This window comes from Morone saxatilis, unplaced genomic scaffold, assembly GCF_004916995.1.
Source record: "Morone saxatilis isolate NCDOM2014 unplaced genomic scaffold, NCSU_SB_2.0 Contig20, whole genome shotgun sequence".
Lineage (NCBI taxonomy): Eukaryota > Metazoa > Chordata > Actinopteri > Moronidae > Morone > Morone saxatilis.
The window spans coordinates 15,668,424-15,684,892 of record NW_023339763.1 but is presented as its reverse complement, the minus strand read 5'-3'; the positions used below and the strand labels follow the sequence as shown (position 1 = coordinate 15,684,892).

General features: G+C 42.2%; 1 protein-coding gene across 10 annotated transcripts in view; it reads right to left on the bottom strand.

The window, feature by feature from the left end:
* phldb1a (pleckstrin homology-like domain, family B, member 1a) overlaps positions 1–16,469 on the bottom strand; it is a 28,981-nt gene extending 12,512 nt beyond the window's left edge. For 3 of the 10 annotated variants that reach the window (XM_035666207.1, XM_035666201.1, XM_035666206.1), the window contains exons 1-10: positions 13,232–13,411; positions 11,247–11,345; positions 10,444–10,567; positions 9,338–9,508; positions 7,858–7,974; positions 5,860–6,974; positions 2,030–2,266; positions 1,769–1,900; positions 1,444–1,581; positions 766–894 (exon numbers count right to left, since the gene is read on the bottom strand). In XM_035666207.1, the coding sequence (XP_035522100.1) occupies positions 766–894; positions 1,444–1,581; positions 1,769–1,900; positions 2,030–2,266; positions 5,860–6,974; positions 7,858–7,974; positions 9,338–9,508; positions 10,444–10,567; positions 11,247–11,345; positions 13,232–13,246 (2,277 nt within the window). In that variant the 5' untranslated portion in view covers positions 13,247–13,411. Of the gene's footprint in view, positions 1–765; positions 895–1,443; positions 1,582–1,768; positions 1,901–2,029; positions 2,267–5,859; positions 6,975–7,857; positions 7,975–9,337; positions 9,509–10,443; positions 10,568–11,246; positions 11,346–13,231; positions 13,416–16,282 lie in introns of those variants that run through there. The other 7 variants (XM_035666204.1, XM_035666209.1, XM_035666210.1 and 4 more) reach the window with 5 other exon arrangements.

The following is a 16,469-nucleotide window of genomic DNA, read 5'->3' as shown; positions in this document are numbered from 1 at the left end:
AACAATGTTAAGTAGCACTGTACGTATTTTTTTCCCTCCAGGGTGAGTAAATACTCACTAGCATGTATTAATCCACAGCTGAAAATAGTCCCCAACAAATTGACAACATTTGCTACAAAACTACAGTGTTCAGTTGTTTTAGAATGTTCTAAAGAATTACATCTTCAGAAGCAACTGATTGTTCCACAGAAAGTACTGAAGGATGGACACATTGTTGGTTTTGGTGTTTTAATGAAATTTGTTTACAGTAAGAAAAATAGACAAAAACACCAGCTTATCCTTTAATGTCTATGATGAAGAAGCCAAAGTGTCATACCATCAAATCTGATGCTCTGCATATAAACACTGGGTGTGCGTGTATGATTTGAATCCTTGTTGATAGAAGGCATGCAGACTTTTAGAGCAAAGCTGTTAATGACATGATTAATTATTACTAATTGCATTAGACATTTCAAGCATCCAGAATAAGGGGACAGCAGACATTAAGCAGCAGCAGTCTAAACTGCCGCTGGGCAGCAGAAGGAAGCGTTGATTATACTGTTTAGTCACAATTACAAATGGCGCTGACATAATAAACCTTAAGTGTTAATGAAGGGCGACAGCAGAAAAAGAGGAAATGCACAGTCTGCAGATTTCCGAGTAGCTCAGAGTGCTTCAAAACAGAGTCAGTGTTATGCCTGTTTCTTTGCAGAACATACAGTACTATGATATTTTGTATATTATAACTCACTGTTGCCAGCCAGTGGGCTGCGTGAGAACACTGACCCTGCTGAGCTGCTCCTGTAACTGTTCCCTTAGAGACAAGGGGCACTTATCAAACTGCCTCTTCAGCTCATTGTACTCATTCCTCTGCTTTTCCAGGACCTTCCGCTCAGCCGACACATTAGCCCTCCCCTAAAAACACATAGAAACACACACACATACGCACAATTGTGTCCGCAATTCACACACGCGCACACACACACACACACACACACCACCCCAGGGAGAAACAAAAAAGAAATCACAGACAACTCAAATCCATGCAGCCAAGCTTTAAAGCTAGCAGGCATATGCAGTTAAAGTATTAGAGGGTTGAAGCAGAGGTTAAGGTTAATAGTGTTAGGGGCTGTAAAATTAAATGTTATATCAACATTTTAGTGTTGGTCACATCCAGCTAAAAGCTTCTTTTTTTTGTCTTTTTAAACGCAAGAGCTGTCGGACACTTTAGAGAGAAGTCAGTTGGTGCTTTGTGTTTTAGGACAGACAGCTAATAAATAGGCAGTGCAAGCCAGTTAAGATCTGAAAAAAGAGTCTATAGATACTGTACATCTTGTGCACATTCAGTAAGGAGTGAGTTTTTATATATTCAAATACAGGAACGTGTCCAACATTCACGTGCAGTGACTTTGAGCAAACGTGAAGTATTTACTGCATCACATTGTTTTGTCCTGGGTGTCCCACCTTGTCTTTCTCTTTCTGGGTGGCCTTGTCCAGTTGGCTGAGTTTGAGCTGCAGCTGAGAGATGATTTCATTTTCAGCCTCCACCTGCTCCTGCTCTGCCTGCCTCTCTGCCTGCAGCAGGGCCTGCTCCATCTCCACCTAGAGACAAATGTGGAGTCAGAGTCTGCAAGTGCTGTCAACTTGAATAAATTAAAGATGAAACAGCTTCTGCTCCTCTCACTATAAGGGTGAGTTGATTTAAGAGCATACAAGCTAAGATGCCATATTTCATCATGTCTGCTGTGTGTGTGTGTGTGTGTGTGTGTGTGTGTGTGTGCGTGCTGACCTCCTGTTTGGTCTCTTGTAGCTGCTGCTCCAGTTCAGTGACTCTGTGCTTCAAGTCATCAACCCTGGCCAAGATCCTGTTCCTTTCCTCCTCCAGGTAGACCTGCTCCTGACTGGTTAACAGCTCTTCACACTGTGGACAGATTTATATATTTAAAAAGAAAGATGTTATATAATTCCTAATCAAAGGAAAACACAAATAACATAATCCAACATTTCTTTTCCTCCACGCTTGCATGTCCGCAACGAATGCATTTATTACCTCTTGATGTGTGCTCTCTGTGCTGCTGGACTCCTCTCTCTGGGTTTCCTCATCGTTCTCCCTCAACCTCTGGGGTCTGTCTTCTCCGTAAAGGGACATCCCGCCTCCTGTGTCTGAGCAGGTTCCTCTAGCGCCCCCCAACAGCCCGCTCCTCACCACCTCAGCCAGCTCCACAGCACTGTCCTCATAATTATACTCTGCACACAGATTGAGGATGGTCTCCAGCCTCTGACGCTCCTATAGAAGACACGTGAGACATTAGCACGTCGGCCTACATTGTAGATCATATTGCAGTGTCCTTGCGTGACATTGTCCCATTAGGGCAGCTGTCCCTCCGCCACTGGCACGGGACAACTGTAACCTGAGAGCAGGAGGGCCGAAGCTGATGTAGTTTGTCTCTCAGGAGGAGTTCATAGTAAAAGCTGTCAGAGGCAGAGCTAGAGCTGTTTATAAAAACAGAATCTGGCAGACTGTGGTAACTGTAAGAAGAATAAATGTAAAACAGCGGCAGAGTTCTGGTTGCTGGCTGATAGTATCTCACATTGAACTACACCAGTTATCGCTTGGTTTTTACTTTCAGAGCTTTTTTCATTGTATCATGTATTTGTTGGATATAGCACATGGTTCTAGCTTGTGGCCAGTGTGTTGTCTCTCATCACTCCTAACAATGGGATGCTTTAATCTACCAAAATAACAGTGCAGAAAGTGTAACAATAATTAGGAATCTGGCAAGACTAGGAACAATTATGCTTGATGTGCTTCTTGCTGCCGTATTGTTTTTTTTTTTTTTATTGTTCCCACAACCAAGAGCCCACTTTTGTCTGGTATTTCAGTTATTCAGGTTGTTAAAATAACTACACCAACTCTGTCATGAGCATTGACATTAACTGCAAGATTTATGCTTCAGGCAGTTGTTTATGCTGTTTGCCTGGTTCATTCCTTGATGAAAATCAGGAATACTATTACTACAGGAAGCCATATGTACGTGAGTTCAGAGTTCAGAGTTAAGTAAAAAAGATAGATGTTTTGTTTTTAACAGTTAACATTTAAAGCAATGGTACAACATTATTTATGTAATATGCATATTCGCTTTCAAGCCAAGACTGAGAAGGTCCATACCACTCTTATACTCTAGCCACTTAGCTTGGCTTAGCACAAAGACTGGAAACAGGGGGAAACAGATAGCCTGGCTCTGTTCAAAGGTAACTACCTACCAGCACTTCTAACGCTCACTAATTAACATGTTATATTATGTTATGGTATCATGTGGATTTTGTGCCAGCAACCTCGTTACATAACTTTCTGCAAGACAGTAAACAAGTATATTTCCTAAAATTTTGAACCTTTGCTTGAAAATGCAGGACATCTGCATCATCTCCTCCACCATAGAAATCCTCTGAATTACCCAGAACCCCCTCAAGAATATGAATATTTGGACTCTGTTGCAAACCAGCAGTTTGGCCTTTTCTAAGTGGAAGTGATGCTAAAATTAACTTTTCTATTACCTCTCCTCCTCTCTAGCTATGCCCTTTTCTTTATCTGAGAGATAAAGTGCAGCATGTGATTATAAAGTGCTGAAATATCCATGTATGTAGGTTGGGTTCAGGAAAGTGAGATTTAAAAAAAAAAAAGTCCTGCATACAGTAGCTGTGCCAACTGTGCCAAGAGAGCAGTGTGCCAAATGTAGGGCATTCATTTCACTGACAGGAAATCCTCTCTTTGTCTCTCTCTAGGTCTATACCACACCGTTAAATTGTAATCCCTTAAAAAAAAGAAGTATCAAATCACTTTATCATAACTACTGTATACTCCCCCACCCCATATACATAATTAAAAAGAATATTAAAAAATTGCTCAGGGCCCAAAACAAAGTTCACCACATGTCAGCTGGTTTGTCAGTAATTGTTTTGTGTGGGAATAAAATCCCCATTTAAACTCAACTGCAGCAGAAATGACAGGAAGCTTAGACCTTGATATAATGGAGCTTCAAGACTAATAATGCAGGGCCCCTCTTAAAGTAATAGTTTGACATTGGACATGGGAAATCTTGCAGAGAGTTATTCCTTTAACAGGGGCTGTGTATTATTATCTAGTCTTGAAAGTCCATCCACGTCTACATGATTTGTTCCCTGGGATGTTAATGTGGTCACTGACTGTTTAATGTGTCATTTATGTAAATTTTTCTCACAGTGATTAGGTTACGTTCATTCCTATGTCCTATGTGTATGCACATGTTTTATATAGCACAACATAGCCAGAAATCACTGTAAACGTCAGCCAATACAGAACAAATCTCTAATTGTCTGCTTAAAGCTAGATAACTGTTTGTTTGTGTGGACTACAATAACCAGGCTTAGGGGGGAAATTACAAATACGGATCACATCCAAAAACATTAGTAAACACATCCATGGGCCTAGAAATATCTGTTATCTATCTGTTTATGTATTTGCAGAGGCAATGGCTTGCATTGTTCACACAGACTGGATGACTCAACACAAGGGTAGAGTGACTACGACACAAACATGCACATACTGTATCAAAGCCGTCAAACTACTATCTGTCCAACTCATACGCAGGTTGCCAGTAACTATCTTATTTGTTACCAGAAACCTTTTGGGTCCTGAAATAGTTTGTGCACATGGAGGGCCTGGAATTACCCCCCTCCTCCTCTGATGGTCCCCTCAGCTGTCAGAGGCAAGCTGGGGTGGGGGCTGAAGAATGGTGGGGGGCTGGTGGGTGTGGACTGAGGATGGATAACAAGTATGCAGCCTGTGATCTAGTGTGGATATGAATAAGAAAGAGCCTTCAGTAAAGCAAGGGCCGCTTTGAAAGTAAAAGCTACTCGTCCTTTTGATAAATATAGTGTTGGGCAATAACCAGCCACACCCTTCGCCGCTCTGGACCTTAAGACTTGTGGAAGAATGTTCACCCCAAGTTTCTTGGGCCACATGGGCTGACGATGCCAGTAATACTCTGGGCAGATGAGCTTGTGGCTGTATGCCAGGAGATTTAGACAAGATATCTGAATGCAGACACGGTGTCTGCCAGCAGTCTCAGCGCCTTCTCCACGTAACTGTATTCACGTCCATCTTTCTTTTTTTGTTCACCCTGTAGAGTTTGTCCTCATCAATTGTCCTGTGCTGTTTTTAATGCAGTGTGATGAAACCAAAAATACTTTTTCACATTGTGTTCCTGACCAGCAATCAGCTAACTACATCAATAACTTTAACTTAAAGAAACTCTTCAATATGGAATAATCAACATGTTTCCATACTGAAGGAATAGTTCTACATTTTGGAAAATACTTTGTTTTCTTGCAGATAACTTGATACCACCAGCAACAGCCAGGATGCCTACCAGCATCTGTAAAGCTCACCAATTTAATATTGTTTCTTGCTTGCTTAATCTGTATTAAAAGATTTAAACTTAAAATATGATGCAAGAGGAGACGATTAGCTTAGCTTAGCTTAGCATGAAGAAAAAACTTTTTATGGATTGAACAAACAAGATGTTCAAATCATTTAGTGAGCTTTTGATGTTTAATAAAAATGTTTTAAAAGATGTTTTGTATCCCCGGATACAGCTGTGGCTTTGCACCTGTCAGCTTGTTTTGATGTTTTTCTCATATATGGCCAAAAATGGATTATTGCAGATTTAAAGTATATACAAATTCCACCCGTACACAGGATATTGAATAAACAAACAGCCATAGAGGACAAACCAGAGCAGCAAATGTTTTCTAAATGACTTCCTGAGTGAAGTTCACATCAGCATTCATTTGAACCTATTTGAACTACTGTGAAGTCATATCTAAAGTGCTGTCACTTACCCGTTTCTCCATTTCCTGCTCACGCAACCTCTCCTCTCTCTGCCAGCGGTGGTATTCCAGCAGCTCATCCTCATTGTCACTTATCTCAGAGATGCTGTTTTTCCGTTCCCGGGTATATGGTTTCATAAGACTCTGTTCCTTGCTGGAAGACCCTGTCATGGTCATGCAAGGGGTCTTTTTTTGGCTACGAGGGCTAGCAAGAGGAGACGAACCAGACAGAGAAGCCAGGCCTGACATGAGGGCATTTCCCGGACCAGACCTTAGCTGCCTGCCTCCGGACTCCTTCTCAGAGAGTGAGGATGGAGTCTGGGCATACATTGCCCTCATGGCTTCTGCTTTTGAAGGAGCTATGAGTTTGCGGGGGCCCTTGGGGCTCTCTGGGACGGGTTTAGCAGTGAAGCCCTGTGAGGCAAGGGAGGAAGCTGAGCCCTGCAATCCTGGAGTCCCCCTGTGGGACATGTAAGGGCTGAGAGGGGGAAGATCTCTCAGGCTGGTGGACCCAGTTGGCTCTGGAGTCCTGACCCTTTGAGGCACATCTACATTAGACAGGTGCTGATCTCGCATAGGACTGGGGGATCTCTTCTGTAGGGAAGAACCTCTTACCCGTGGGCTAGATGGAGCTGTTTGGGAAAATTTGACGGGGGATGGTTTGTGACTTAGGCTAGAGTTTTCTGTGCCCTTTCCTGATACCCTGCCAGTCGGTGCGGGGCTTGGTGTGGCCTCTGCTCTTGCGTTCCTAAGAAGTTTTGGACTCTCCTGGGCCCTCTGACCACGACTAGTACCGCTTGGCGCCACAGAGAGCGAGGTCCGTGGATGGGGGACAGGAGTGTGGTTGGTATGAGCAGACCGGGCAGGTACTGGAGGGGTTTTGTTGCCAAGGTTCTGGCCCAGAAAGTTGCTGCTGTTTTCATAAATGGAGTCCTCTGTCATGGAGCCATTTCTCCCATTGAGCATGTTTGGTGGAGAGGGCTGATGAATGGGCTGTTTAGCTGATCCTGACGATGAAGAGCTCTTCAGCACCAAGGAGTCTTGGAAGGTCTTTGCTATGTTGTTGATTTTGGAGTCGCCGTTGCTTGAAAAAGACTGATGGTTCCCGTTCAGGACACTGTGGGAGTCTGTAAAGGGCAACAGAGACACTTGTTCATGAGCATTCCTGTTGACTAAAGGAGGAGGACACTTTGACAAGACAGTTGCAAAAACACACATAAACAAACACAGTGGGAAATATCTGTCCTGTGTCATCTTTGTCCTGCTGCTGTAGGACAAAGGAGGGTAGCCCATAAAAGGGAAAATACATATGCCTGAATATGTTGTTGCACACACGTTCACAGACAGAGTCTCTGTGGCTCACTTTAAATAGTGATAAATGTCTTGGGGCCCATGTTCTCCTGTATGAGGGATGTTGTGCTCTTCAGTTGTGTTGTAATCCTACAGGGATCTGGAGCTGCTAAATATAAAAGCTGCAGCCGTGTACCTCATTCAGAGCTGATGAAATCAGGGCCTGGTCAGGAAAGAGTGGGCCATGCACACTGGGCAGGGTGTGGTGGCTCTTACTGTACTGTTCAGGCACTGACAGCCAAACCAATAAGGTCAGAGGATAATGGATTCTAAATATCACCGACAGCACAAGTCACAGCAAGCAATGGGCCAGAATGATATAACATTTGAATGTAACTGTAAAAAGAACGATTACAACAATCCTGTGTCACAATGGGGTCACACCTTGAGTGAAAACCACAGATTTATATGAACTAGATCACAATGTAGGCCACAGATAATTAGTTCTGAACGAGCTATTTCTGCATCCAGTCAAGGAGTGACCAATATTTCAGTCAAACTTCAAGACCAAAACCAAGAGCTTGCAAACTTGGTGTCATATCTGAGAAACTCTTTTTTACTTTGATTTCTGTGTCCCAGATATGTTATCATTACTGCATGAGTATGAACACAAATTGTGTGTTTTTCAGAGCCATATAATCATCAAAGCTGGGTCTTTACCAGTTGGATGAGTTCTTGTGGTGCTTAGTCCACCAGGCAGCATGCTCTTCATCCGTAGGGCCTCCTCTGGGTGGTTGAAGCGGAAAAAGGCAGACTGGCCAAAACACAGCATGCACCCTGCCAGGGGAGAAGACCGTGTGGGTTGAAAGCTGTCAGTGATGTGTTAGTTAACGTACTGAGAGAAGCAAAGTATTAACGACACCATTAATGACTGATTGATAGTAACCATTTCGGATGTTGTTCATTATTAACTATCGGCAATTTAGACACAAAATCACCCTTTCACTGGCTTAACTAACTCGATATGTCTATAATGGCTGTATTTACATGGTAGTTTTTACATGCAACAGTACATTTGTCGTGTGTATGCAAATCATTTCATGATGCTGGCCTGCAAACAGTATTAAATAAGCAATACAACAGGAGGTGTGACTGTATAGAAATTGTTTTTCTGTGAGATTTGAATGTAAACCACATTTCAGCTGGACATGTAGTAAAATAAGGACATCAAAGAGTAATAGGAAGAGGTAGTCCAGCAGGAGAGAAGAAACTGACTCCTAAAGTGTGACACACACCATGGCAAAGAGCTCAACATATGTTGTTAGTCATTTGTCCTGCAGTCAGTTAGAGAACTTGGTCAATTACAGAGAGTGCATTGACTGTTTAAGTGACATATATAAACTGTCTAGTTTAACTCACGTGTAATTAACCAGTAAGTGAAATCAACTCCTTTTCCTTTCCCTGCATTTCCAGTGGATTTCAAGTTTCCTGAGAGTCACACGGTGAAGTTTAGTTTCCAGTTATAGACGTTCCACAGGGAGTTTAATATTTATTTCATCCCACTGAGTGAAGCCAGAAGTCCATATGGCTGCAACATTGTTCCTTATGATATAAATAAAGCTTCATTCCCAAGTTGTATTATTCAGGATTTCATTACATGTCCTTTGAATGAAGCAAAGCCTGAAGTATTCTTGATCAGCAGCTGCTGCCTGCACACACACCGGCTGGTCACCCGGCTTCAAATGACATTCTGGTGTAGCTGCTGGCTTGGATCGCATGGAGAGGGGACTGAGGGGGGCGGGACTGTTATGCCTTTTTTATGGCATGTGTACGCATGCTACCGGAAGGACATGGGGCTGTTTTGACTGTTTTGTTTTTGTGAAGCTAGACATTGTGACACTTTGCCTCAAAGGTATTGAATACTGCAGTTTATATAAGTAATACTACAATGCATTACAATTTCAATAAGTCATCTGAATGTATATCAATATGATTTCACAGATAAGGGTGCATTCAACAACACTATGATCCTAAAGCCATACATGTGTCTCATCAGTGCACATCAATACTGTGAGCTAAATGCTAATCTGCATGCTAACATGCTGAGCTGATGCTAAGCAGGTGTACTGTTTTTCATGAAAAAAACCCAAAACACTAACAGTCATATTACTGCAGTCATGTTAGCTTATGGAAGTGCTACCTTGTGTCAGGCGATAGGGTTTGGTGATGGGAAGGCCATCGACAGAGCACTGGTTTCCACATGGGTACAAGGTGATGTTGCCTGTTTGGTTTTCGATGTAGCAGTGCTGAGCTGCGATGCCGTGGCCCTGCAGAGGGATGTCTGTCCCCTCACTGCCCAGTGTGGTTCTCCCTGCAACAAGAGAAACATTTTCTCAGCGTCAGTTACAGGACATCCACGTGGAACTTTGAATACTTGTGAAGTATTCTTAGGCTGTGGTTTGAAGCCAGAGGTCAAGGCCCCATGGTTGGAGTCACTAATCACCACGTGATTGAATGTTGAGCGACAGGTCAGGTGTCAGTCTCAAGAGATTACTACTATTTAATTTGTTGTAATTTGATTATCAGTTACATTTATATTACTGTCGGGGTGCAAGAGAGTTAACCCAACACACACTATTTATTCTTATGTGATAGCACAGACTAGGTAGAGTACAAAGACAATCCCAGAGGGCTCTGGGGTGCTACTGTCACACCCTCTCGTCCTCTGTGGATTTTAGGCTCAGTGAAACACAAATGGTGCAGGAAAATCACAGACAAGGGTGTTATTGCATCTGTGACACAGTATGAGTAACAATAACAGGGTTAAAGAGTAATGTGTCATCAGTTTTTGTCAATTCATCACTCAAGACAAGTTGTGCCGCTTACTTATTAAAGAACAACTCACTTATTTTGAATATTGTGCTTATGGTGTCTGAACTAGCTAACAATAACATACAGATCCTATCAGAACAGAGATGGCTGGGCTTATACAGCTGTACTTTACAATGTAGGGTAGAAAAGTTCTAGTTTTATGGTCTTATTAGCTCTTCTTACAGTTATAGTCACCTTACAAAAGTAATGGAGCAGGGCTGCATATAAAAGCTGGTAATGCTGTGTCAAATGTCCCATTTAACAAAGACACAAAAATATCTATAACATGCATAACTCATTTTAATTCAGCAGTTAGTGATCAGAACAATGCATGTTATTAATTATTATTTTAATTAATCAAACACAGTTTAATACCCACCCTCCCACCAACACAAACATACACTCAAAACCACATGCATACACTCAGGTCTTCACCTTCCTGCAGTGGTAGCAAGGTGATTGCTGTGCTCAAGCGTCCACTTCCCAAACTAACCAGGTGGGGGCGCTCTGCCTGGACTTTCAGGGACTTGCCTGTCTCAATCAAGTCTAAAGGAGTGCTCTGTGAAAACAAAATCAATTGGAAAACATAATGACATGATCCTGAGACAACTAAGTCACAAAGACAATTAAGTTACACAGCTGAGATTCTGTGGGCATTATTTTTGTTCTGAATCTTAAAAGTGAAAACTACATGTAAGGACAGCTAAACATAAATATTAAATTAATCAAATAAGAAGTTGTTCATTCAAATTTATGCTTGAATAACATACACAAATAAGGAAAATATTAAGATACAATATATGAATCTGATCATACTGTGTTGGGGGACTAGTTCTGAAAATATTAAGACTAGAACAGTTTACTATAGCAGTACATGAGGTTCTACAATATTAAACCTGAATTAGTGAATAGATTCACCAGCTACATCAGTTACATTTTGTCATCCTGAAAATGTCTGCAGCTGGGAGAATGGTACAATTTTAATGATTAATTCAGCATCTGATTCAAAGTCAGACTTGCTTGTCAAAAGGGATACAACAATTACCATCCATATCAGAGAGACAAAGCATATAAACAATCTTAACTTCTTACAAAACATCATTCATGTCTCAGTTAGATTGAGTAACACTCTGACTCACAGCAGATGGTGATAGTAATAAAGTTAGTTTCAGATAATTTAACATCCTGGATCTACCAGCTCTAAATGGTCCATGGCTCTGAAGTAATAAATGACTCACCTGTAAGACCTGGTGCGTCTGTCGCCCCTGTTCCATTTTATTCCTGCTCATGCGCTCCATGTCGGCTGGACTGTCAGAATTATCTGACACATGAAGATCCTGAAGCAAGCACACATATACAGAAAGAGAGAGAGAAAGAGAGAGAGAGAGAGAGAGCAGGGCATGAATGGGAGCGTTGGGAATGCTGCTACTACAGTCGTACTACAATGGGAACAGTGCTTTCCTTAGAAACCTCATGCCCCACTTATAAGCCCATGTGACCAATCCATTATACTGGGTAATTGTCTCTCTAGAACTAGCAAGACAAAATGATCCATCAAGAAGGATGGCATTGATTTGTGCCTCAATCTAAGAATGATTACGGATTTTACACATTTGACAACAAGCATTTGCTATCACAAATGTACTTTTGAGATGCACCAGAAGGTGTGAATGAGCTCTGCAGGTGCCTTGGACATCATGGGTCAGACCACTGCTTCCTCAGACCATCATGAGTCACTGTGACTCATATACAGATCTTACAAACACAAACACACACGCACACACACACTCTGTGTTTGCAGCAGATTAGATCCAGCTGTCGACTCATCAGAGCTCACATCAGACGAGAGGGAAACAACAACCAGGACCAGACTGACCTCAAACAATCACACACAGACACATAAGCAGCCCGGATGACTCACCGTATTTTTTTCTGCTAAGAGCTAAAATCCACATCTTTCACTATCACCCACATGGGTTTCTTGTCCTGGCAACAAGTTAGTATCAGCTCAGCATTCCAAGTAAAACTGAAATAGACATAACTACCTATTATCTAGCGTTTGCTTTGTCTACCATTGGATCAAACTTAAATTAGGCTACTGGATGTCATGTTTGACTACTGAGATGTATGGCAATTCCCATATGTGACAAATAGCTTCAATGGTTTAATCACTTAAACTCTACTGGAGGAACAAACACAAACTTTCCAAAAGAAAGTTCTGAGTTTTTATGGTGCTGGAGAGTGCTGTCTGTCTCTCAGTCTAAAATCTGAGATATGGTGACTATGATTCACATCATTGTTGTGATCATCAAACCATTCAATAACACCTCTTCACCTGTGTTTTTCACTAAGTCTGGTTTTCCCCTTTAATTTCCCAGTCTGTGTGTCAGGACATGACCACATCAGCCCAACACATGACAGTTGCATCAAAAAGAAACGCTTGAGCTCTTTGTCGCTCCATGCTGACATCACTGATCATTTAAAATTCTTGCAAAAGTAGCCAAAAACCATCCGCAGCTGCTTGTGCTCCAAGTTTAGCCTCAGCTGGCACAACAGGGCGTTCTATCTGCGTCTGATGTCACTCCAGACGAAAGCCGCCGGGTGAAACCACGCATATCTGACAATCCCGTCTATGTGTGCGTCTCAGAGGACCCAGTGACACGGAGAACAAACCGTCCCCTCTGTTCAGCACTGACACTGGACCCCACACGCCTCTGCTGTCAGCCCACTGGCTGTCAACACTGGCCCTCTTTGAGCCACGCACTCAGACACAGGACAGGAGAGTGGGCAGGGTAATGTGTCTCTGGCTGGCTCACACACACACACACACACATATACACATATGTGCGCACACATGGTCCTGCTCCCACAAGCCTCAGTGATTTAACGTACACACCCAAGCCAGAGAATAGTTTTAAAGCTTGCAAATGCAAGGCCTTCCACTCTAACCTGTCATTATGGGGGCAGTTATGCCCTTCAGAGTTGCCATGAACTTCTGAAAATAGACACCACCAGCCACACAGTCTGGGCTGCTACTTTTAAAGAGAAAGAGAAAGAGAAATCTGCTGAGAGTGAACACTGACAAAACTGAGATAGACAGAAATGTTAGATTTAAAATGATAAATTAAATAAAAGGGAGTGATATGCTATAAAAGACGGCATAAAAACAAGCAGAAAACAAGACAACAAGAGTGCTGGCACACAAAGTCAACAGTTTCCTTACTTCACTGACAGACATGCAGGTCCTACCATTTCTTTACTCTTGCAGAGTCCAAACAACAGCTACATCCATGAGTTTGTCTTAAGTTTATTAATCCATAGAGCAGTGTCCACATTGTTGTTTATGTCTTGCTCCTTGCTTTTTTCATTCACTCTCTGAGTTCCTCCGCTATTTCCCTCCTCCCAACCCCTTCTCCTCCCCATCCCGGTGCAGAGTTACCTCCCCGACACGCAGCAGAGGGGGACCCCGGCATTGGCACTGCCCTGCAAAATGTGCTTTTACTTGTGACTTAAAGTGGTCTGTTTTACTGACTTCCTGTCTCCTTTTGGCAAATAAACGTTATGAGTGAAGGACTTCCATTTCAAAACACTCAATGTTAAGAGAGGCGTTGGGTCAAAGTTCAGATCCTCCTCAGAGAGTCCCTGAGATGTATTCACTCCTACAGGATTTCCATTGATTGAAAGATCAGATGAGCCGCACCAGATGATCAGAGGAGGCTGAAAACCAAACCCTGCAGTGCTGTGAGTCTCCTCAGCATTGTCTATTGATAAAGCAGGTGTCTGATCCTGGGAGGAAATAAAAAGTGGTGTAGGAGTAAGAGATGGAAATTTCTGCTTTCTGCTCCCACTGATGCAACAAATTGTAGAGTGGGTACTTGCACTCTGGAAAAATCAATTCATGATAATTATGACTAAGCACTGTGGATTATAATGTGTCCACTGTGCTTTATACATCAATAATGATGTGGTAGAGACATACTATGCTCCACAGGAAGTGAGCAGACACATGTGAGCCATTTCTTTTCACCCTCAGTCCCACAGGAACTATTTGGCCCACAGACAGAGATACAGAGAGACAGTGGAAGAGAGTGGGAGAAAGACTCCACTATTGATCTCACAAGGCTTTTCCCATGGTCGGGGGCCAGAGAGGAGATGGAGGAAATGAAGCAGATGATGAGTCACTAAGGGAAATAAAAACAAACAAACAGAGGCAGCTAAGTAACCAGATGGACTTGAAGCAAAGTCTGCAGAGAGGGTTGATGCTCTGAGTCAGACGCCCTCTCAGTGATGATGTGGAGGTTACAGCTGAGGGGATGAAAAGTTGCTGATTGTCCTTTAAATAGTGATTTTGAGTGTAGATTGTTCACCCCAGCTACAGCAAGCAACGTAATACAGCAGAGGAAAGTGAATCCTTATTAACTATCAGAATGTTATATGACCGTGAGCGTCCACGTCAATATTAACAAGAGTTTATAATTTAACTCATTTTGAATCTTATTAATTGGAGCACATGCATTAAACCGGCTTTAAAGTAAAAAATAAGGATGTTGCTTTTTGCCAGTCAAGTAGTATTATAATTAAGATTGTGAGTTGTAATATTATTAACACAGGGTTTTGAAAAGATGTTGTTAAAGGTGCGATACAATGTTTTAATCATGGCTTTAAAAAGTAGGTTTTTATTTTGTCTTGGAGTTATATCATATCGGTCTGGACGGTTGAACTGATGGATTGATGATCAATATCTGTTTGCCTTCTAATGTTGATTGCTAGCCAATGCTATGACTTAATGCAACTTTATTTTCCCTGCAGTCTTGGTTGTCAACCTGAACTGACTGTAGTGTAACAGGTTAAGAGCGCTTTGGGAGGACGACAAAAGTTCACTATTTTTCTGGAAGATTTACCAGCTGGTGTGAGGACTTCTCTTGAATTGCGTGTCTGGTTTGAGGTTTGTGTGCTCTGTAGATACACACTGTTCTATACTGTCTAACCTAACTGACTTGTTGGAGCAGATGTCTGCAGATCTCTGCAGGATGTTAAAGTGCAGTCAGGAACAATAAGCCTGAGCGGGCTACAGTCAGAGAGGTAGAAGCAGCTTACATTCATGCAGCTGAAAAGTGTGTGGGAGTCTAATGAGAAACAGCTTTTACCTTCTTGTATGGATTCAGGTACTGAACCAAGTCAGCACTTCCTCTCAGGCTGTGCACAAAATCCTGCTTCTTCCGCTAAGTGTGACAGGCCAAAACATGACCTCTGCCCTAACTTTGACCTTAAATTCTCAACCTGAGGGAGAAGTGGTAAAAGACTTATTCACAGATCACAGATCATCATCATGTACAACAAAGACCCAGATAGTTGAAGGACATTATGGTAGTAACACAATGTCTCATTTTTGCAGTATTGTTAAAAACAACCTATTCTGTTATAAGGAAAACAAACTAACAGTTGAATCTTCTGAGTTGCTCTGCTTGATGTAACACCCACATGCTCCATACTGCAACAATTATCATACAGTCCAGAAAGTACCAGCTCACATCAAGTGATCAGCCAAATGCTACTACAATAAGGCACGACCCCAGACGAACCAGAACAAATAAAAAAAAAACACAGGAAGCTGCTGATATGCCAAGAACCTTTCCTTTGAGTCTCTCACCAAACAGATGTGCCATTTCCTTTGAAACATCTGTCCTCTTGTCTCGCATCACTATGTTCCATAAGAAGAGTGAATACACATCGACATGCAAACAAGTTATGTAATCATGAAATGTATTTGACCTGTTTTCCCCCTGCCACACAGAAGAGCATCACATCAGAAGGTCTATTTCAAAGTTAAACATACTCACTCAGGCACATGTGCACCTCACGCTCCTTTTGGGGAAATACTTCATCAGCCTGTAATTCCACCAAAGTGCATTAATAGCCACATGAGCCCCAAAGGCAGCCAGATCTCACACACACATAAAAGTGTCCATTCACAGAGACGGCTGGCTTTGGCTCCTAATCTCTCTCTCTCTTTGAAACCTTCCACCTGCTCTGTAATATTTAAGTTATAAATGGGCACAAAGATGATAATAAATGATTACACAAATGATAACCAAAGTATGTAAACTCTCTCACACACAGTTCCAGTGAGAAATAACAGGGCCAGGCTGAAAGGCATAAGTGTAAACTGCCACAATAGCTCCATTATCCCCTTCTGTCTACCACTTACTCTCTCATTGAAACACACATACACACACACACACATCATCAAGCAAATATTTTTGTTTTTCATTACCAGAGCTGGCTAGGAACATCTTCTTGTCTGTGGAATGATTTCGTCCAAAGATTAAAAACATCTTCCCAACTCCTCATGAGAAAAGTCTTCCAGTTCTCTTCTCCAGGGTGGAAAAATGCTGTCTGTCGTTTGCTGCTGTTGGGAAAGTTTCAAAGTGAAACATTCGGTGCATCCAAATACATCTTTC